Source organism: Cyprinodon tularosa, unplaced genomic scaffold, assembly GCF_016077235.1.
Source record: "Cyprinodon tularosa strain WSP-4 unplaced genomic scaffold, ASM1607723v1 ctg210, whole genome shotgun sequence".
NCBI lineage: Eukaryota > Metazoa > Chordata > Actinopteri > Cyprinodontiformes > Cyprinodontidae > Cyprinodon > Cyprinodon tularosa.
This window is the reverse complement of record NW_024038779.1, coordinates 1,719,295-1,742,475: the sequence shown is the minus strand read 5'-3', so window position 1 is coordinate 1,742,475 and position 23,181 is coordinate 1,719,295. Positions and strand designations below refer to the sequence as shown.

At 40.4% G+C, this 23,181-nt stretch overlaps 2 protein-coding genes across 7 annotated transcripts in view; one reads left to right on the top strand and one right to left on the bottom strand.

The window, feature by feature from the left end:
- phactr4b (phosphatase and actin regulator 4b) overlaps positions 1-23,181 on the top strand; it is a 53,851-nt gene that overhangs the window by 12,793 nt on the left and 17,877 nt on the right. For 2 of the 6 annotated variants that reach the window (XM_038285409.1, XM_038285410.1), the window contains exons 2-5: positions 6,270-6,387; positions 6,609-6,653; positions 21,884-22,054; positions 22,238-22,318. In XM_038285409.1, coding sequence (XP_038141337.1) covers positions 6,641-6,653; positions 21,884-22,054; positions 22,238-22,318 — 265 coding nt within the window. In that variant the 5' untranslated portion in view covers positions 6,270-6,387; positions 6,609-6,640. Of the gene's footprint in view, positions 1-6,269; positions 6,388-6,608; positions 6,654-12,321; positions 12,545-18,331; positions 18,646-21,883; positions 22,055-22,237; positions 22,319-23,181 lie in introns of those variants that run through there. The other 4 variants (XM_038285411.1, XM_038285407.1, XM_038285412.1 and 1 more) reach the window with 4 other exon arrangements.
- On the bottom strand, positions 616-3,380 carry LOC119783762. Its single transcript, XM_038285413.1, has 2 exons — positions 891-3,380; positions 616-804 (listed from the first exon to the last, which is right to left on the bottom strand). Exons 1-2 carry the CDS (start codon positions 3,207-3,209, stop codon positions 754-756), a joined length of 2,370 nt encoding a protein of 789 aa, XP_038141341.1. The 5' UTR covers positions 3,210-3,380; the 3' UTR covers positions 616-753.

Here is a 23,181-nt window from a genome sequence, read left to right as displayed (position 1 = left end):
GTCACTCGGAGCACGGTTTTCAGTCTACTGTACTTCTCTAGACACAAAGGAGGTTTTAAGAAGTTTGTGTCTTGATTAACAAGCTGTACAACAAGCTGATATTTGGATCTCAGCTCAGACTTTACCTCATCTTCCTGAATGTCTTCCTGACTGCTCTCTAACTGATCAGGTGATATCAAAGCACAAGGACCATTCCACCACAGTGTGCTCTGCTTCAAGTCCTGTACTGTTAGACCTCTAGTGGGAAGGTCAGCTGGATTTGTTTTTCCCTTACAGTGAGACCATGACTGTGGATCTGTTAGAGTCTGAATTTCTGTCACTCGATTTGCTACAAACTGTTTCCACTTGTGAGCAGAACTGCGAATCCAGTGTAGCACTATCATTGAGTCTGTCCATAGTCTCACCTGGGCCTTGTCAAGCCGCAGTGTTTCCTTGAGGGTGCTCCCCAGCCTGGCTGCTATTACAGCTCCCATCAGCTCCAGCCGTGGCAACGTCATTCTTTTCAGTGGAGCCACTCTGGACTTGGATGCAACGAGGCTTGTGGTCACTTTTCCGTCACTCGTTTCTCCCTGAAGATAAGCAACTGCACTGTAAGCCCTTTCACTTGCATCACAAAACACATGCAGCTTTAGATCCTGACCATTTGGCTGTTGTGTGTGTGTTCTATACCAACGTGGGATTGACAGCTGGTGCAGTTGGGGGAGCTCCGAACACCACTGTTGCCACTTCTTAGTCAAATCGGGCGGCAGCTCCTCATCCCATCTGAGTCCCCTCTCCCACATCTCTTGGAATAAACATTTTATCCTGATTGTGAAAGGGGTCAAGAATCCAAGAGGGTCAAAAATGCGAGCGGAAGACTGCAGAACACTTCTTTTAGTGTTTTCTCTCACCTTCAGAATGTCAAGCAGCCCTCTGAGGTCGAACACAAAATCATCAGTGGCAGGTCTCCACACCAGGCCTAGAACCTTCAGGACCGACCCGTGTGTTTCTGGCTGTGCAGTGCAATCCAACGAGATCTCCTGCCATTTTTCTCTAAGCTCAGGAGAGTTCGTCATCCATTTACACAGCTCCATGCCTGCCGCAGACATAATATTTTTGACTGTTGTTGTCACTGCCTGAGCTTCTGCCACCTCCTTTGCACTTGAGATAAAGTCATCCACATAAAGTGAGGAACGGACAATGTCTATCACTTCTGGGTGTTTACCCTCATATTGTCTCAGGTGCTTCCTAATGGTGGCAGCCAGTAAAAATGGGCTGGATGAAGCTCCAAACACCACTCTTGTCATCCTGAGGACACGCAGATTATCCTCCGTTGGTGGGCCTGTGAACCACAGAAATCTTACAGAGTCCCTGTCTACTTCTGAGAGTGAAATCTGTAAAAATGCCTTCTTAATGTCTGCCATGTATGCAATTTCATGCAGTCTAAACTTGATCAAAACACTCATCAGATCTGGATTCAAATTGGGACCTGTTAAGAGACAGTCATTTAGTGAGGGACTGCCATCTTCGTGGGATGAAGCATCAAAGACAACTCGCAATTTCGTTGTCACCTTATCCTCCCTCAGTACAGCATGGTGGGGTAAGTAGTAAATCCGACTGCTTGGTGGTGGTGTACACTCCTTAGGGACATCTTCAGCCATTCCTTGTGTTAAGTAGTCCTCCACCACATCATTGTATCTGCTGTAGAGCGTAACATCCCTTTGTAGTTTCCTTTTCAAACTCTCAAGACGCCTTTTTGCAATGCGGTAATTGTCTTGAAGTGGAGGATGAGTCTGTCGCCATGGCAACTCCACTTGATAACGCCCATCCTTAAAGATGGAGGTTTCTTCAAACCGCTGCAATGCTTCCACATCATCTGGATTCTCAGATTTCTCGCTTGTGATACCCAGGGACTCAAGCTCCCAAAATGCATGCAGCTGTTTGTCCATCTGTGCATCCTTGCTGAGCTGAATATGCATGCATGTTGTCTCTGTTATGCTGGACATGGCCACTGGGCCCTGTACTGCCCATCCAAAGGTGCTCTCAAGCGCCACCAGGCTCTCTGTCAGTCTTTCTACTCGGCCTGATACGATCTGCCAGTAGTAATCTGAGCCAATTAGCACAGAAAGTTCAGTTTCATCACCTCCACCAGCGAAGTCTGCGAGTTGAAGCCCTTTTCTTCTCATTTCGTTCTGAATGTGTTCACCAGGAACTTTCATCAATGCTGTACACACATTGGGGGTCACAACTGCTTCTATTTCAATTCTTTGCTGTCCATCCCAAACATTTTCCAAGCTGAGCTTCACTATGTTACGCTTCACCGTTGTGGGAGCAGAGGAGCCAAATGTGTGGAGGGTAAGCGTCCCTTGTCTGGTAATAGGTAGCTGCAGCGCCCTCACCACATTTTCATGCACAAAGCTTCCCTGGCTGCCTCCATCCAGCAAGCAGCGAACAATCTTCCTGCTTGTGGGACCTACCACCCATGCCTTGGCGGTTTGTAGCAGCACAGTGTTCTCAGTTTCAGTTTTGCCCCTTTTTGTTTGGGGAATTACAGAGGAAATGACAGTGTCCATGTTGGCAGAAACAACAGGCGTGGAAGCCTCATTTTTCTCACAGATGGCCACATGATGCCTGCCTCCACATGTGGCACATGACATGCCCTTTAACCTGCAGAACCTTGCAATGTGTTTGGGTCCCAAACAGATAAAACACCTGCCAAGTTTCTTCAGCCTTTCTTTACGTGCTGCCACCTGGTGGTCTGGGCAGCTTTCAGATTTGTGTTCAGCACGCTCACAGAACAGGCAGTTTTGTGTCTTCTCATTGGCAGCGTGTAGTGTAGCTGCAGATGTCATGCTTGGTTTCCTTAGTTTCACATCACAGGTTGAATATGATTTGCTGCATGTTTTGTGAGCAGACTGATTCTCTCTCTGGTTGTATGATCTGGTCATTTGTAAAGCTCTCTCTCGGCTGTTTACCTCTCTCTGCAGAAACTTTAGCACATCTGGCACCTTCCACTCATCCTGTTCTCCTCTCTGTCGGCTGTATTCAAGAGCCATGTCCTCTGGCAGCATTTGGAGGATTATTGGACATAACATGCCTCCATACGTGTCTGATACTACTCCCAGTGACTCTAGGCTTCTGATTTGAATTTCACAGTCATCATATAACTGCCTCAGCGCACTGACATCGGATGACTTCTTTACAGGAGTGAGATTCAAAAGCTTTGACATGTGGGCATTTACAATAAGATCCTTCCTTCCGAATCTGCTTTGAAGTATATCAACTGCAGCATTATAGTTACTGTCTGTCAGTGTGAGCCCTGCTACTGCCTTTGCAGCCGTTCCAGTGAGGTAAGTTTTCAGGTAGGTAAACTTTTCTTTACTGCAGAGAGCCTCATTGTTGTGAATAGCGGTCTCATACTGACTCCAAAACTCCTGCCATAAACTTACGTCTCCGTTGAATTTCTCAATCATAAGTTTCGGCAGTCGTACGGTCGGGTTGCTGCGCTGAGAGCCAGCGGTGCTTGCGCTAACGTCACTTAGCCGAGCAGGTCGGGGGTCCTCTTTACTCACAGTCTCCTGTGCACGGATTACTTGGTGAGCCCGCGCCTTCATCTCGATGATACGGTCTCTGTATTCCTCTGCGAGTTCAATCTCCGCATCCATGGCGTCCAGCGGCGTGTATTCCTCCGCTATGCGGTCCAGCTCGCGCAAACTGTCCTCTTTCGCCGACAACACGGCTAACATCTCTCGCACACGGTTAATGTCCGGGTCTTCCTTTGATACTTCACCGTCAATCTGGTTCAGCACCTTCGTTGTGGAACTCCGTATTGTCCGCCGCTTCCGTTTCGCTCTTTCAACCAGTAGTTCCTCAGCGTTCGGTTGCTCTTCGGTGCTTCTAGCTTCGTCAGCCATTATCTCCTTAATATTTCCGGGTTTTCGGCACCAAAAAATTTTGTGACTTACAACCAAAAATGACGAAGCGAGACGGTCAGTTTCATTTGGTTTAACTTTAGTGAAGAACGGTGAAGGAAAAAAGTAACATACAACGTGCGCCAGTCAGCTCGGCTCAACAACACTCTTTTTTTTTCTTTTTGCTCCTAGAGCATCCTGGGTAATAGAGTCCACTTCAATACAACTACAAATAAATGCAGTCCCAAATTTAACCACGGTTTCAAACATGAACTGTGTTATCAACATTAACGTTAACTTATATTTTTAACTCATTAACTTATCATTCAAAGGTTATGAAATAATAAGTCCTCAACAAATAAATTCACAACATGACTCGAAGGCAATACCTCAAATTAAGCATGCTTGTAGTGACAGTGGAGAGGAAAAACTCAAGAAACCTGTAGCAGAACCAGGCTCAGTGTGAGCGGCCATCTGCCGAGGCCGACTGAGGTTCAAGGAAACAGAAGCAGACATACAGAAAGAAGCAGAGAGTGGGAGAATAGAAATATAATGAAGCAAAAGGATGAAATAGGGGTCCCTGTGTCCTCCAGAAGTCTAAGCCCATAGCAGCATAACTATAGAGATGCTCAGGATAACCTGAGCCACTCTAACTATAAGCTGTATCAAAAAGGAAAGCTTTAAGCCTACCCTTAAAAGTAGACAAGGTGTCTGCCCCATGGACGAAAACTGGTAGTTGGTTCCACAGGAGAGGAGCCTGATAACTAAAAGATCTGCCTCCCATTCTACTATTAGAAATTCTAGGAACCACTAGTAAACCTGCAGATTGAGAGCGAAGTGCCCTGTTAGGAACATAAGGAACAATCAGATCTCTGATATCAGATGGAGCTTGGCCATTTAAGGCTCTATATGTCCTTTATAGATCCACTGTCCATCAATGTGGGTTTTCATAGTTTTAACTGTCATTGTTTGAGGTACAGTAATTGGAATTTGACGCTTCAAAAAATAAAGAAACCTCATTTACACCACCCTCCGAAAACCGATCCGTGCCGAGCTTGGTGCTGTACGACAATTTACACATCATACTATCAAAGTTCCTCGCCTCCTGTTGACGATTTATGATACTACTGCTCTTTAGAGGGAAACAAGCAAATCAACATGGCGACAGCCATAACATTCTGGAAGTTTGCGGAGAGTCAGGCGAAGAAGGCAGCCTTTGGTGGATGGCTTTTGTCGGCTTTTGGGAAGTGGATACGACAAACGATAGTCTAATCAGGGCTTACAGATGCAGGACACAACGACAGACATTGAGGTTCATCACACTGCTAAGCAGTGGTCATCATCAATGGTAATCTTGTGGCAGGGTATGAAGCTTGTATTTTTATAAATGTCTGAAATTTCATGGTTACTGAGGCTGACTGTATGGAGATGATGCGGTCTGCTCATGCACTTGTTATCTGAGAACTGAGCCAGACCTGAACTGTGCTGGGCCCTAGTGACGATCTAGTTTAGCCAGTTTAGCATGGTTTTGGTTGTTTCTGGCAGTCTGGTTCAGTTGTGCATGCCATTTACACTCAACAGTTATCTCGGTTACCGTGCTCAGACCAATCGGGCACAGTTTGAAAAGTGTAGTGTAAATGGGGCTAATAATTGCTGAATAACTTAGAGTTCTGGTGGCCCCTCTTCTTCTGTAACACAGACCGAAACTCAAACTTGTAACAGAAACCATAAATATTGGTTCAGATTATGACTTATAACTTTATTGAATGTTAATTCAATCTATTCATTTGTAATTTAGCAAATATAAAAAAAATAAAAAAGCAGTAAATGTCAGAATTTAAACCAGTTTGACCGAATGTTCAAACTGTTTTTTCATCCCAACAGTTTCTGTGATATTTCATAGAATTATGTGGGCATAGGCTGCTGGCTGTGACAATCTTTCTGGCCAGCTAAAATTTCTATTATACCCTTATTATTTCAGAGTAAACAGCAAATAGGAGTGAGTCAACTGCAGAGATGAGTTACAGTTTTCTTTGCAGATAGAATATCTACATGAGCTGTTTTATTTAGAAGAATATCTCCTGTTATTGATTTGTTCTTTATATCCAGCAAGCTTATTTGTTTTATTTATTTAATTATATACTTGTTGGGTTTTTTTTGTGAGTTTTAGAGGTATTTAGAAGGGACCAGTCTAAGTTTCTTTGAATTTATATTTAAAAAATTATCTTTAGATCCAAACCCTCTATATATATATATATATATATATATATATATATATATATATATATATATATATATATATATATATATATATATATATATATATATATATATCTATATATATAATGGCTAACTTTGGTTTCTTTTTTTGCCTTTCAGATGAGTTAGGGAGAGTGGAGCTGCCATCATTATGATGTGGGAAAAATGAGGAAAAAATGCATCGAGTCTTCTTCTTAGGATCTTTGCCACCCCTAAACCACCCATGAGATTGCCCAGCGTATGTTTCTTTTGCTTCAACGCACAAAAAAATAATAATTATACTAAAATTACTTGAAGTGAGATTTAAGGTAGCTCTTTATAGTTATTTTCATGTATGAAGTTCATTAGGGTTAGGGTAGTTATTGAATGTAGAGATACTTTAATGTGTAATGAGTCATTAGAAATGTAATTCTCAGGAAGTCTTGAGCTGTTGATGATTCTCAACCCTTTGTTTTTTAGGAATCGGTGATTGACAGGCCTCATTCTCTGTAATGGAAAATCGTGGTGAGTACTGGCTACTTGTGGATTGTAAAGCAGTGGTGATGCTACACAGAAAGAAAGCCGTGGATTCACATTCTTTATCGGTTTTTTCTGCTTTCCCTCATTTTAAGAGGCTCTCAAAGTTAGAGGAACACATCCTCACTAAACTAGTGCATGTTGGTTTCTCCTCCAGGTGTGGCTATTTTTCCCTGGATTTAACATATCTCTGAGTCCTTTATTTAGGTTCTGACTCCAAAATCTTTTTTTTCTTTAAGGAATAAAATGTTTTTATTTCATCAGCCCAAATGAAGTTCTTAGATATTTGCCTGTTTACATTGATTCTTCTTTTCTTTAACCTTTAAGCAGCTTTGTAGTTAAAAACACATGCCTGCGCCTTGTGGTATGAGATGATTGTGCGGTCAGGACTTCCTTTGGCTACTTTAAAATAAGATTTAGACAGAGGTTGTGTTCAAATCTGAAACCCATTTTTGTATCATAGTTACGAATGTAGTTTTTAAGGAGTTTTTTTAATGTCTGTACTATTTAAAGGAAATCGCTTTTTTATATTAACCTAATATACTTTTATAATTTTTTATTTAGTTTTAGTCCAACATTAAGTAACTTTTCAACCTTCGTAAAATATTTTCATAACTTTTGTGAATATAAATCCACTTACTAGTTGAATGACACCTCTGGCATGGCATCAGGGCGTCATATAACTTTGACCAACAGAGGGTGGCAGTAACCCTGCCACACAAAATGACTACAAACGTGCTGACCGGCATGGGTCACTTTCCCCATCATGATAAAGACAGACTGTGATGCGATTACGTTTTCCTGAGGGTATATATGTATGTTTTTTGTATATTTTTTCAAATTATTCAGGGTTGACATTCAGGCAATTCGACTACCTGCTGGGATCTATACGTTTACTCTGAACTCATCAAACATAAAGTTATATTTGTCAGTTTCAAGGCACATCAGTTGCTGAGGGACGAGAGGGGTTCATGGCAGTGCAGAAATATGGTTCAAAATCAAAGTTAAACGTTTTTTATTTTTAACATCGTCTTATGATATTGTTTCACCACATTTAGATTAATTACCTCATCGCTATTTATTTTTCATACAGCCACTGGAAACAGAAATTTAGTTCAATCCAACTGCAGGCATTCGGGAAATAAGGATTTTACCATGCTATGTGTTGGTTCTAATGGGAAATGCTGTCTTACTTCAGACAAAACAATACAGCTTTTGGCCACTGGGGGAGCCAAACACACCAATACTGAAAGTTCTTTAGAACTGCTTTAAGAGCCTCCATGGACTTGTTCCTTCATACCTGTCGGAGTGGCTATACCTTTATAGCACTTTCTCAGGTCAGCTGAACAGTTACTCCTTAGTGTTCCCATAACAAGGGTTAACTTCTTAAACCTCATCACTTTGCCTTAGCTTTTAAAACCATGTGAAATTTTTATTTCACTTTGTTAGGCTAGTTCTTATTATATGAGCGGTTATGTGTTTTGTTTTTACGTGTTTTGGGGTTCAGTGTTCCATGTGTCTTTGCATCAGTTCATTTTAATTATCTCATGCATTCTGGACAGCACTTGGTTCCTGTGACAATGCAAAATGCTTTGTAAATACAGCTGGACTTGATTTAAAGTTGTTTTATTTTAATTATTTTAGGTTTTAAAGAGTTATCAATAGTCCGGTAAGATTTTACTGAAAAATATTTTTAGATCGGCCATTTTATTTGACCTTTTATGAGTAAAACATTGTTTGACGTCCAGACTGACACTTCATTAGTTCAGCGCCGATGCACCTATAAGCCTGTAGCCTATTTTCCCTGAATGTACTTTGGGTAAAAAGTTCCCGCGCTCCTTTGTGGATGTGACGTCAAGCGCGTCCATGTAAAATGGGCCAACCTAGCAAGCAGTGGAGGCCTTTGGTTCTACCCCTTAAAGGAATAGTACACCCAAAACATGATTAGCCTTCATTTTCTACTCACCCCCATGCTGACCAACACTCTGCAGTACTTTTTTGATATCTCAAATGCATCTGGAGATCTGGGAGGCTTCTTGCTGTCTGCTGACATTCAAATAATGGAGGTCTATGGTGCCCGAGACAGAAAGGTCCATAAAAGTCCACAAAAAACGTGTCAATATTCCTCCATACTGCTCGTCCAATGTATTCCAAGTGTCCTGAGTGGGTAGCATCCAGAATTTACTTGAAACGAAGTCATTTAGAATGTTTTTAGAGCATAAACAGTAGTGTATAGGATTTCCTGAAAGCGCGCACATGCGCGTTCACGACGCTACGGAAGCCGGCAGACCAAACCAGATGAAAGTGCGCATTCAGCGTCTGCTCTGCCAATAATGCAAGCGTAGAAGAAGAAATGTGCTGTTTACCTGTGCAAAGAAAGAAACAACGAAAGAAAAATGTCTGAGGACTTCAGTGTTGAGGAAGAGCGTGAGTTCTTTGCCGAGCTGAATGCGCTGGTTTGGTCTGCCGGCTTCCGTAGCGTCGTGAACACGCATGTGCGCCCTTTCAGGAAATCCTATACACTACTGTTTATGCTCTAAAAACATTCTAAATGACTTCGTTTCGAGTAAATTCTGGATGCTACCCACTCAGGACACTTGGAATACATTGGACGAGCAGTATGGAGGAATATTGACACGTTTTTTGTGGACTTTTATGGACCTTTCTGCCTCGGGCGCCATAGACCTCCATTATTTGAATGTCAGCAGACAGCAAGAAGCCTCCCAGATCTCCAGATGCAATTGAGATATCAAAAAAGTACTCCAGAGTGTTGTTCAGCATGGGGGTGAGTAGAAAATGAAGGCTAATCATGTTTTGGGTGTACTATTCCTTTAAAGCTCATCAAGAGAATGCCAGTAAATACTGTGTGAAGCAGTAAACACATTAAAAGGTGGCTACTTTGCAGAACCTAGAATATAAGACATATTTTCAATTGTTCACACTTTTTTGTTAAGTATATAATTCCACATGTGTTAATTCATAGTTTTGATGCCTTCAGTGCAGTGTGAAACTTCAATTTTCAAAACTCTTTGAATATCCATCAATTATCAGTGACGCTTATCTCGAGCGGGGTCACGAGGGGTGCTAGTGCCTATCTTCAGCCAGCTGTCTAAGGGCAAGAGGCGGGGTACACCCTGGACAGGTCGCAGGGCCATCGAAGGGCAACACAGAGACAAACAACCATTCTCACACACACCTAAGGGGACTTTAGAGAAGCCAATTAACCTAACTGTCATGTTTTTGGACTGTGGGAGGAAGCCGGAGTACCCAGAGATAACACATGCATACCCAAGGAGAACATTCAAACTCCATGCAGACCCATCAAATTCAGGACCTTCTTGCTGGAAGGTTGCAATGCTACAAACTACCCCACCTCAGCTTGAATCCCTAAAGTTTGATTCCTCTTTTCTATGGTTGCCTTTCTAAAATGGCCTGGCACTGTCTGTTATCCAGGTCAGGTCAGCAAACGGTTCTGGGCTCATGCGGATTGGCTTAGTTCTCTGGATGCTGACCGGGTGTAAGGGTGGTTTTTAGACACCTGGAGAAAGCAGGGGCAATTCCAAATAATTTAGATCTTGCTTTTTATAGGCAGCTCAAGAAGCAGCCTTAATGCCCTGAAACCTTGAGTCTGCTCAGGCAGAATGAGACAGCTTGGTGAACTGGACCCCTCAATGGGAAAGCTGGGTGAAGTTTACTGAGGTCAGTCAAACCTCAACAGGAATCCAAGCCCTGAACCATAGAGCCCAGCTTCTTATTCTCGCAATTTTTTAAATTTTGCATTTGCCTTAAAAACAGAATGTTTTCCTTGGCAAATGTGCCTCAGAGTCACAATAATTTCTTTAAACCTGTTAGAAATGTCATAGAGGACATGAAAGTGTTCTGAGCAGTATAATAAATGCCCCCTACCATTTTTCACAAAAGCAGTAAACGGACACGAGTATTTATACCCCTCACAAGTTGTCACGTCTAAATAACTAAAGCCCCTGTCACACCTTGACAATTTAGCCAGCCTATGCCTGACATCCAACAAAAACCAGCAAAAACGCAGGCACATGTTGGATACGTTTTGGGTCAATTTTGTGTAAGTTATGAGCACGCTGACATACAGCAAGTATGTTGAAAAATTTTAAACATGCTCAAAATGTTTTTGGCGTATGCCAGCATATGCCATACGTGGGGCTTAAGTTACAGGTAAGTTATCTAATCGTTGACGTACTTTTGGAGTAAGTCACTCATAAGTCATGGTGTCTTGCTTATCCAAAACCTATGAGTAACGTGTGCATAACTATAACTTATTAAGAACTTATCTCCAACACATATCAACGTTAGGCTGTAGTTGGACATAAGTTCTGGAGTCATTATGAATACTAATCATGTATATGTCCAAAATTGAAAAAACACATAGAAAGTTGCCGGTGAAGATTCTCAGTCATCCAGGTCGTAGTCATTCCAATTAAGTTTAAAAACAATCCATTGGGTTTTGTTTCCATGTTTGAAGATATTTCACTTTCCATCCAGGAAGCTTTCTATATTGAAAATGTCAGAAATAGCGTTGAGTTGATGGCCTTTATACAGTAGTCCAACAAAGCCTTTAGAAAACATGCAAATTGAAATGAACAAATGAGTCCACCCCTTACAGAGAAAGTTCAGCGCATGTCAGCATTTTAGAAGAATCTTGGACGTCAGGCATGCGCTGGATAAATCGTCAAGGTGTGACAGCGGCTTAACTTCAATAGTTTTTATTCTGATTTTATTATTTAGACTTAATTGCCTCAAATTGTTTGGTAGAAAGAAAATGAAAAAGAAAGAGAAAAGTTTGTTCTGTGTTTGTATTCAATTTTCCTGAGTCATTATTTAGTTGTAATTAACGCTACAGGCCTTTAGTAACTTGTTTCTACCAGCTTTGCACATTTAGAAACTGATTATTTTGCTCAGTATTCTCCTAAAACCAATATAAACTTAAGTCAATTTGAGTGAATCAGCAGCTCACAGATTTACCAAATTTTATTTTTGATTTGAGCCTGAATTTTGACCAGGTAATTCAAACGAGCGTATGATTCCACCGTAGCCTCGGCTGTAGGTTTGGTCCGTTTTGATAAAAAAAAGTCAACCATCGACTGTTTTTTGTTTCCAATATTACTCTTTTATGAGTTATATATCTCTAGTCCGCACTCTGCAGATTTGTAGGTATACGGTAAAACAAAAACCAGCCAGCCTCGACTAAATAGACAATAATGGACTGCTTTGTGTCGGCTTCTCACATAAAACCCACTAAATGACCTTAATGTTTGTGGTATCTTTGTTGGAGAGAAAAACAAAAATTCAGGAAATATGAATACTTGGTAATTGAATTTTATTTACATGCATATTTTAATACATGAAAATTACTTGAACTAAAAAGTAGTTTCCAACTTTCCCTGGTTCATTTAAATGTCCTGGCGTCTACATTCACAACTTGATCTACAGAATACCCTGCATACTGCGGTATGCACGCCAAATTAAAAACATAACCCGTCTTTCTCCCTGGAATGGCAGGCATCCTTCGGGGACTGCTGATCTGTGCTGCGAGCCAAGCAGGGAGGGTCCTTGAGTGTGGGGGAGAGGGAGTCCAGCTCCTAGAGGGAGGGAGAGTCTTAAGGAGATTGGAAGAAGGAGGGACAGGGGGAAGGACTGAAGTGGAAGGCATTGAGTAAAAGTAGATGAAAGAGACAGTGCTGTTTTTGAAGAAGAAGGAAAGCAGGTGCAGCTGCTGATCTGTCTGGGTTTGTGCCCACGGTGCTTGGTGCAGAGCAGGTAGAGGCCCCTCAGGGGCTGGATCATGGGACAAAGCCTTCGTGTGGAAATCCCAGCTCAGGACCTACAACAGCACAACTCCTGCGGTGAGTTTTTGACCTTACTGAGGGCTCACTTTGTCAAAGAACAGGATTTACTTTCGTCTTCGCCAACACGCAGTTTAAATCTGTTCCCTTATTTGATGTTGCTTTCAAAGACTTTGAACATCTTGGAGAGAGGGGGGGCTGAAGATTGTGTAATCATCTTTGCATGGCCTGCTCTCTCCCTCTCTCTGTTCCCCTCCTTCACGTTCACCAGGAATGTTAAATCATTGGATCATGTGTATGAAGCTCAGCAGTGTTTTTAAACACTCATGCATGTGGTGTACATTTAACCTCCTGTCACAGTGCACAGTACATGATTTGAAATTTAAAAAAATTATTTTCCTTTGGCATCACTTTCAACCTCCCACTGTCCTATCAATAGTCCCATTTGTTTTCACTCCTCTTCTAGTCTAAGGCATTCCATGAAGCATTAAACCCAGTTGATCTGAAACTGTCTTCTGGGATTTCATTTAAATTCCTGTTTTCTGAGCCCTGCAAACAACATCACAGCTACACCTTTACTCATGTTTTCAGTCCTAGTCTTGATACTATGTCATCCTTAACATGCGTGAGGCTGAAATTGCTCTATGCTTGTTGCTCTGTAGGTATGAATGATTATGGCTTATAAGGGGTTTAGTTTTAGATCTTAGTTTTTTTTACTTAGATATGAGTCTAATTCTCCAAAGATGTCCAAAGGTGTTCCATAGGGATTAATTTCAGGGTCATGTTTTATTTTTTATTTTTACATATTGTGTATTGCATAAGGTTAAAGGTACTGGTTCTCGTCGTTATCCACCCATCCAGGACGGGATCATGGGGATAGCAGTCTAAGCAGGGACTTCTATACTTCCCTCTCCTTAGTCACCTCCTCCAGCTGTGCTGGGGGAAGGCTAAAGCTCTCCCAGGCAACCAAGAGGCATTGGGCCGGATCTATGAAAGGTTTGCGTGTATAAAAACGTGAGCTATTTCACTGCGCACGCTAAAAAATGTACAAACTGATCTATCAACAGCGTGCTAAAAGGATTTGGTCTTTGAAACGTGCTAAATAGCGCTTCTTATCCATTTAGTACTTTTTCTGCAATGAATATGCAATATGGGGCGTTTACACGCAAAAGTGTGTCTTGTGGGAGGAGAACATGTAAATATATTAATTTAGCACTCGCAAAGTAATTTATTAAACCTGAAAGCAATTTTGCTAACGGTATCTGACTCTATATTTAACACGTTTCAAAAGATGGTGCAAATGGTCTGTATGCGTAATTGCGCACACATGGCAGCGGTTATTGTCGCAAGAAGGAGACATGGAAGTGAAGCAAGGAGACGCAGAGAACGCATTTTTTCACTCCGTGTGAATATTTTTGGAATGAACGAGGAAACGATCATCAAAACATTTCGTTAATCCAGCATTGCCATTTTGGAGCTGTTGGGGGAACTCCGAATGGATTTGGAGCCAGCCACAAGGAGGACCCACGCAATACCAGATATCTCAAAACTCCTTGCAACATTGCACTTTTTTGCATCTGGGATCTCCCAATCTCGTTTTTCAGAAGTGCTGCCCGACGTTCTAAATGCCATGTCGCCCTGACGCCCTAACGGAGAAACCAGACCTCTGCGCCTATGGAGCAACATGCCAATGCTGCGGGGATGCGTAGTCATCTCATCCACAGTCCCATTGTGAGCCATTTGGTATGTGCATTTTTCTACAGGCCAATACAAAAGACCTGTTTTTTTTTTGTTTTTTACTGCAGTGAAGTAGAAATTCAGCCACATAACATCTTAGGAAATAAAGGTTACCAAAGTGTGTGTGTGTGTATGTATGTATATATATATATATATATATATATATATATATATATATATATATATATATATATATATATATATATATATATATATATATAATTTTTTTTTTTTTGGAGGGGTTGGGGGTGTCACTGTAAGATTAACATTTCTTAATGCACTAGTTTGCACAAACTTAAAACTACTTTGCCGCAAACCACAAAACGCGCAAAACCATCATTTAAATAGGGCGTCTCCAACAGTTTTGCACCTGCCACCAGTTACGCAATCACTCTTGTTAAATCAGCCGCAAACCATGGTTCAGCCCCTCGCGCAAAATTCCAGTTTCAAGCGCAAATTACTGCACGCAAAATTGGATCTTGATAAATCCGGCCCATAGTCTCTTCAAGTGTCCTGGGCCGTTCCCTGAGCAGTCTCACCATGGGATGTGCCTGGAACACCCTCAGAGGGAGGGATGCCCAGGGGGCATCTGGAAAAGATGTCTAAGCCATATGCTGGTGAAGGTTCTCAGTCATCCAGGTTTTTAATTTTCTTTTTTTTTTTTTTACATGTCTAAGCCACTTCAGTTGACTTCTCTTGATGGAGATGAGAAACAGCTCTAGTCCGAGCCTCTCCTTGATATTCCAAAAAAGTTAAAAAACAATCCACTGGACTTTGTTTCCAAGTTTGAAGATGTCCTGCTACCCATGCAGGAAGCTTTTTCAATTAAAAATGTCTGCATTAGAATTTGAATTATAAGCAACAAAGGGGGACCAAAACATCTCACCTGGTTAGCCAGGCCAACAATGAGCCAAACGACAACCTTTTCAGAGGCATAGGCCAGTACAACAACGACCTCAATGACTCCCCATAACTAAGGGTTGAACCTGTTCTTTGGGTTCAATTTGCATGTTTTCTAAGCCAGAACAAGGCTTTGTTGGGCTACTCTATAAAGCTTGGAACTCAACGTTGATCTTATATTTATAAGGGTCCCCAGATAAAAAGTAATACAGCTTATTCATAATAAAAACATTCCATGATGAGAAAATAGCCACACAAAATCTGTTGTTTTTTTGGGGGGAGGGACTCTAAGTGCCATCCATCAATTAAGTCATTTACGATGAATCTAAAATGAATAATCTAAAATCTAATTTAATGGAAATTTAATGGAAATTTCAAAGTAGAATTACCCATTGTAACTGTCTTCAGACTCGTTCAATTTGTTCATTTATGTTTTAAGCTAATTCCAAACTTTTAAACTGTAGCATAAAGTAAATTTGTTGGTTTAATAAAGGCAGTGGCGGCTGGCGAATAGAGGGCGCTCGGGCACCGCCCCACCCAATGACCCTGATTAAGACATAAAAATAAAAATCAATTACTTTTTTTTTTTTTTTAGAATTTTATTTTAAATTACAATTTAAAATATTTCTAAATATAAATTAGTATATATATGTTTTAAGATGTGCAAGATAGATATTTTATGTTTAATAAGTAGTAAAGCGTCATTCCATTTTTCGTCAGATTACTGACGTATTTCCGCCCTAGGGCGCAACAATCTTTGCCTATAGACTCTCGTTAAAAGTTGTTCATGCACAGTAGCTCTTCTGCAATACAGAAGTATAGGAGAGCTCGGTGCGCAGTCTGCGCACCTCTCCGGCGCCCCAAGGTGACAGGAAGTGTATTTGCTCACCACTGTCACTACCCGATCTGTCCCAGAAGCACGATCCTGTGGATGCCCCATCAGCTCATTTGCACATGCACATCCAGATATACATCCAGGTCGCCCTCAATTTTATTTTGTTAAAAAGGCCTTAAATTACATTTTTCCCTCCCCAACAATAGTAAGTGTCCCAAACTACAATGTGTTAAGGGTTAATAATGTATTTCCTGAGAAAATAAATGCCTTAAAATCTTTTCTGTTTTATCACTCGTCTCTGCGCGATCTACACCGGAAATGGGATCCTTCGCTACTTCCAGGAGCTAACTTTTTCAGCTTTGGATTTAAACATAAATCTATTTTCTTTATTGTCTTTTATGTTTTCCTTTTGTGTTAATATTATGGTATTTAGTGCGTAACTGGTAACCGGACTGGAGCTGTGACAGGCAGCCCGGGCCACAGGCGGGTACGCTCTACCCCTTCTATTCAATTGGCTAGCTAATATGAATCGTTCAATTCCATTTCGAGAGTGAGATCATCTGTGGTTGTAGCACTAGACATCTTCCAGGCATGTGAGTCAAACTAGCAGCAGTTCAGCGGACAGAATGAATGAACGGTAGTTGGCACGTGTGGATGACGTCATACACGCGCTGCTTTGTTTTTAAAACATATAAATATCAAAAATATAACCACGGATGTCTGGGGGACAGTGATTAGCCTACATGTTATGAATGCTGGCGTACCATAAAGAATAAATTATGAACAATTTAGTTTGTACCTTCCACTCGTTCACCCATAGGAAGACGTTTCTTGGATATAACCTAACCGAATATCTTCAGAACAGCTCCAAATGACAATAGAACTCATATGGGTGAGTAGAACATGATGTAATAATGTAAAATCAAGGGCAAAATGTAAAAAAAAAAACTGTGTTCCCCTTTAAATAAATGCATCCTCAGAAGATAAATAGCTTTTATATGTAAAAAAATATTTGGCTGACTAATAGCTTGTCCATTATTAAACTGGTACATTATTTTTTTTTTTTAGGTTTGTGATAATATTGGATCATGCAAAACACAGATTTCTCTTCACGAAGTAAAAGTGAACCTGCACATGAAATTATGTTTTGTTTTTGTAATGTGTTTTTATAATGTTTTTGTTTTTGGCATTCATATAAATATAATGGTGTGATACCTTTGTATAGGTTTCATTGGTTTTTGGTGTACAACTATTTTGAATTCATAGCCCCCCCTGGAGAAAACTCCACCAGTCGCCAACAAATAAAGGTAAAAGGAATTTGTCAAACTGAAATGTTCATTACATGTTCATATAAATAAGCTAACTAATATGACTCTGTTCTCCTACTGGTATTTCTTTGACACAATCTTGCCTTAAAGTCGTGAATTACTGTAATTTCCTCAAGATCCAGTAACATTGATTATAAGCACTGTGCTAAATTAAGTATATAAAATGTAATTATCTACCCTGCCAGGTTAAGGGTTATTGTAAAGTTGCAGGTATTTCCCAGATGGAGGACTCTTTGAGTGCATTTGGGTGTCTTATATAAGCTTTTCATCCAGACTCACTAAAAAGCAAGCTCCTTTAGCTCCTTATGCCACACCATTACCTGTCCAGTCTCGCCCTCTCGAGAAGATGCTTGACAGAGTGTTAGAATGGTATATGCCAGAGAAACCACCCACACGTCATCAGACTCCCACGTTTTCTGACTGATAGGCCTCATCTTGTCAGAGCTTCTGAGTATAGAACATATTTTGTGTTCTAAAATCCTAAATTATATTATTATTGTGTTTTTATTTCATCAGACTTATTTTTCTTTTGTTTTTTGTTTTTTTACGTCTCTCTTGTCGACTGTGTTGAGTTTAAGGGGAAGAGGCAGTCTTTGTTCTCGGGGAGGAAATGGCACTCCACCCTGATTGTGTGACTGCGTTTCCAGTACCCTACCACCACCAATCACGCCTGTACTTTTTCTCTCTTTGTAGCTCTTTTTATCCCATCTACAGCCATTTTCAAACTCACAGGAACAGACAGCCTCAGTACCACCAGACTCTGAATCACTTCTCACTTCAACGGAAACAAATTGGAGAATTTTTCATTGAAATATTAATTTCTTTTTAGCGTATCCAAGTGATAGTTTTAGTCTTTCCAGCATCGGATTGACACATTTTATTGAATGCGTGTTGTCAGGGATTTTTTTCAAACAGAACCCTGCTGGACTGGCTTTCCTGCACAGTCGTCATCTGCACAGCGTGTGCGCAGGCACGGCTCTTATCCTGCTTCACATGCTCAGCTGAGCCTCTGTATCAGAGGCGTTTCTGACAGAGCAGTCTGCTCTGTGTGTGAAACGCTATCCAAGCTGGATCACAGAGAAGCTGCTTTTTCCTATGCTTAATAGCAGCTTCTCCAAATCCTTACATTCCTGCCTGCGGAGATGAGATGGATTTTCCTGCTCCTTGAATCTGGATATTCTATGCTTTAATTTTTCCGCTGGAACATGCTCATCTGGATTTTCCTCCTGTTTGATTGGGTTCCAGGGATACACACAGGACAGCTGGAAATTTTGGATTTCTGAATGTTGCCTGCTTCCTCATGGCATGCTGTTTCAGGTCCCACCACCATGGAAGCTGGACGCTTAACACTGCACTTCCAGGTAGATCAGGATCCGGTTTTAGCAAGGATCTGCCGACCCTGGATTTCTTTGAGTTCTGACCTGCATGCCATTGTTTGCCATTTTGACCAAACTCTATATAAAACATAAAAGCAAAACAAAAGAAAGTAATACAATCTTTTTTTTTTTTTTTTAGAGGGAGTAGTTTTGAATCAACAGGAGATTAAGGAATTAAATAATTATAATGATAGAATACATTTTATTCTTTCAAGATTCTCAGTCAGCTTTATCATTAATCTCCAAATCAAACATTTTTGGTCAATCCATTTGAAGAACTGGAAGAGAAGGGAAAATTCTTAGTTTTGAAGCATTTATTGAGTATGAAAAAAATACATCTTTTTTTTTGCTGATGATCACTAATCCATTCAAGGAAAATTGGCAGATTTCAATCTTTTATGAGGTATGAGACTCTCACTGCATAGTAACCTTTAATGACGATGCCACTTTTACACAATCATGGTATTTATGCATATAATAACAATTTAGTTATACATATAATAACAATTTTGAAAAATGTCTTAGATTGAACTGATTTGGTTTAAAACCCCAAATTAAAACTGATACCTAATGCTGCTGAAGTAATACCATTGACTTTCACTAATATGATAATTTTATATTTAAGCACTGTGATAATGTATACTATGGTGCTATACATGAATATTCTGCTTGCTAAGTAAGTGCCTGGCCATTTGGAAGGACTTTACCTCCTTTGGTACTGACAGCCGATGTACAGTAGATGGATGGGTAATCTTAGAGATGGAAACAAAGTGGAGCATGGAGAAAAAGTGGGTAATATATTAACTAGTATTATCATTGCATTATTCAGCAACAAAGCAATAATGACTTTCTTTTTTTGGCATACTCTCCCCTTACCTGCGTGGGTTCTGTCCGTTTGCTCTGGCTTCCTCCTACAGTCTGAAAACCTGTGTGAAGGTTAATTGGTGTCTCTTGAAGGAGTGAGTGGAGGCATGGTCTTTTGTCCTGTCTGTCCATTTTTTCTGTGATCAGTAGCTTTAGTTGCATTAATGGGCAGTAGAATATATACCATTAAATATTTTGACACACATATATTTGAGAAAAGATATATATAACAACTATAAGCCAAATTTAAGTGCTTATCTTTAGAGGTTGGTTCAGTTTTGGCATTCTGCTCTCTTGTAATCTTTTGTAATTCAAGTATAACTTGCTTATAATACATGGTTAATTAGTCTGTTGTCAGCTTAGAGAAGATGGTTTAGCTTTATCTTTAGCCAGCAGTAGCCAGACACATTACTCTTTGCTCTATTCAGACAGGAAACTCTGGGCTCCTGTACTTAGTCTGTCCATAATAACAGTCACTGGCCAAAACTTTTCTGTCCTGAAAAAATATTTGTTTCTTTACTGTTTGAAGTGATGGCAAATACCTAAGAGTTTGTTTTGGCTCTGAAATGGATTTGAATCCTTTTTCAGCAATCTTTCATCATACCAAACCCTGGATGGGGGGCTATATGTCATTCCTTGACGAACCCGAATCCTTGAAATGTAGATTTTCCTTGTAGGAAAGAACAATGTTCTTATTCTGCTTTTGTGGGGCTTTTTAGTCATCTACCAAGTGACCTGCAATGGTATTGTTTTACTGCGTATTGTTGTGGGAATCAGCCTGTTGACGCCAAGACATCCTGTGTGTGCATCACGCTGGGAGTTTTACACTCTCTTCTCTTTCCAGTGGTAAATATTATGTCTGCTCAATGCTGCAGCTGCAGCCTTTACACAAACCTAATGCTTGAAGCTCTCCCTGAGCTCAGCACTCCTTCGATGGAGCTGTCAGTCTTGCATCCCAGAATATTTAGCCATTACTGCAGTGTCATTTGATGGAGTGCTCCCTGCCTCATTAACATCCCGTGGTGAGCAGCGTTCTTTAACAAATGCTCTTATTTCTTGAACGTTAGCTGTATCATGTGTTTTTTCAGTGTTTTTCTGCTGCTTTTTGCCTCATCAGTTGTGTGCCCGTCTTTTGCACCAAGCAAGGCCTGAAGTGCTGATAAGGAACTAGTCTCCATCCAGTTCAGGAATGTGAGCTCTTGACAGTGAGAAAAGCTGGCTTAAAGCCAGCAGCAGTGTCCTGTGTTAACGATAGCTCTTTGGAGGAGTCCACAAGCTCTCAGCATCACCCTCCCAAAGCACACTCAGTGCCCAAGAACAGTGAAACATGATATCAGCCATGATGAGACAGTGTGTTTTACAAAAGCTCAGTCGCTCAATCCAGATAGAAATAAAAAAAACATGACGTCTACTAAAAGATGCACCTATCAGTCTCCTACAGTTAAGCCTTGAACTGCTGATTTTGATTTTAATTGAATCTTATTTTACCTTTGAAAATGGTAATATTTAATATATATGATAGCACTGAAAATATTTCTCTTGCCTTATTTCTTATATATCTTATGACTGGAGGCATTGACACCCCACCATGCATGGGAGAGCAACCCCTGAAAAACAGGGTTCTAAGGTTAGAGCAAAACAGGAAATATTACAGTCTGCTTTAATTACAGTGGTTGTCTATTGGCGTTGCTGGTCGAGCCACAGCGTACTACTGCAAGACTCCTCTAGTTTTATTCATTTGGAGATTTTTAGAATGGTTGTATCCCAGCTGAAAAAGAGCAAATAAATTCTAATGTATTGGACAACAGTGAGTCCAGAATAACACCATATATATTTTGTATTCTTGTTAGGAACTGCATCAAACCCAAATAAAGTGTGTTCCAGTTCCATGTTCAATAACCAAGGGGATTTGCATGCTAATGACTAGCATTATTAAAAGCTAAAATAATGTTTTTAATTCTTTTAATTTTGTACTTTAAAGGTTGTGATTTTTAAAAGGATGCCACATTGTTTAGATCCATCCTGTTCCAGGAAAGACAGAGGAATTAATTGGAGGAAGAGAAATGACTGTCCTTTGTTGAGCCTTCTTGTTATCTGCCAGGAGTCTTACTCTCTAACAGATAAAAACCACTGATTTGTCTGCCTATGCTGCAGAAAGAACTCCTATTATTATTGTGAATAAGTGTTCATAAGTTTCCATCCGGCTGGTAAGCAGTCAGGGCTAGTAATTCAGCAGATTCCTGTCACCAGCTGATTTCTCTATGCATCTCTGCTGTTAAAGGGCCTTTGCTCTGACGTCACAGTTCCTCCCGTTATGCTGTAGCTTGAAATTTTACGCTTTACCATTTGTTGCTTTCAGATGATGAAGCGGAGCAGCACCACAGCACAATGGTGGGAGAGGCGAGCAGCATGGGGGACACTACGCTTACCCCGAAGCGTAAAGGCAAGTTTTCTACCATTGGTAAGATCTTCAAACCCTGGAAGTGGCGGAAGAAGAAAAGCAGCGCGCAGTTCACTCAAACATCCGAAGGTTTGTGTTGTAACTAAGCTCCTTTTTTGGGACAGGGTCAGAACGGTCTCCACCCAGCCTTTCTCCCTGTTCATATCGGTTACTTTTAACTTTCAACCAAGTCATAAGCGTGTGTTCCTACCTTAATGCTGCCGTATGTTTTGTTTTTTCTCTGTTTATTTGAATTGTGTTTGTTCTCTACAGAACTGGAGAGAAAGATGTCGACAAGACGTACTCGACAGGAGCTCATAGAGCAAGGGCTGCTGAAGGAGGTCCCAGATAATGGTAGGAAGTCCTCTGTGATTCGTTTGAAATCTTTGAACAGCCATATCTGTTTCTGACAGAAGCTGCCCAGAGGCGATCACAGACACTACAGTTAGGTCACCAGTACACTGTCGCAGGAACAGCATCCATCAGGTGTCTGAGACTCACTAAGACAAGGAAACGTATTGGCTGTTTTTTTATCTTAATGTGATATAAGTTTAAAATAACATTCCCCTCTCCAGAGCTTTGGAAAAGTGGAACAAATTGTGCCCTGCAGTAAAATAGCTTCAAGAGGGGCGTGTGCAAGCTTTCTGCTGGCCCCGCTAGCGCTGAGGCCCATTCATTAAACCTACAGCTGCTTCTGCATCACATCAACAAACACTGATTTATGTAGGTTGTTTTGTTTTCCATTACTCTCTTTTGGATACAAATTCCTTTTTTTTTACTATATTTCTTAGCATATACATATTAAGAAAGAAACTTCAGTACCTCAAAATCAGATCCATAAAAGATGTCAATAAAATTTAAGGCTGTAACTAATTATTGTTTTTCTAATCGATTAATTAATTTAAATTTATCCATATAATCAGATAGCAAAAGGTGATTAACAGATGAACCTTTACAGAATTTACCCAAACTGTTCCAATTAAGGACTTCTTGAAAGAGAATATTTGAAAACAATCAAGGTGTTTATTATCTTAAATGCATAATTTAATCATTTCTCTTTTTTTACAAATAGCATGTTTTAGAGTCAGTTTACTCCAGTTAATAATTATTTTATTATTAAATAATTTGACAATTATTTTAATAACTGATCAGTCATGATTCCTTCTGAGTAACTGTTAAAGCCTGACTACAGTTTTTCTCCTGTTATTATTGCACTA

Coding starts and splice junctions, on each gene's coding strand:
- LOC119783762 (XM_038285413.1), bottom strand. CDS start 3,209: ATGTCAAAGCTTTTGAATCTCACTCCTGTAAAGAAGTCATCCGATGTC. Junction 805..890: donor GGCTGCTTGACATTCTGAAG/GTGAGAGAAAAC, acceptor TTTCACAATCAG/GATAAAATGTTTATTCCAAG.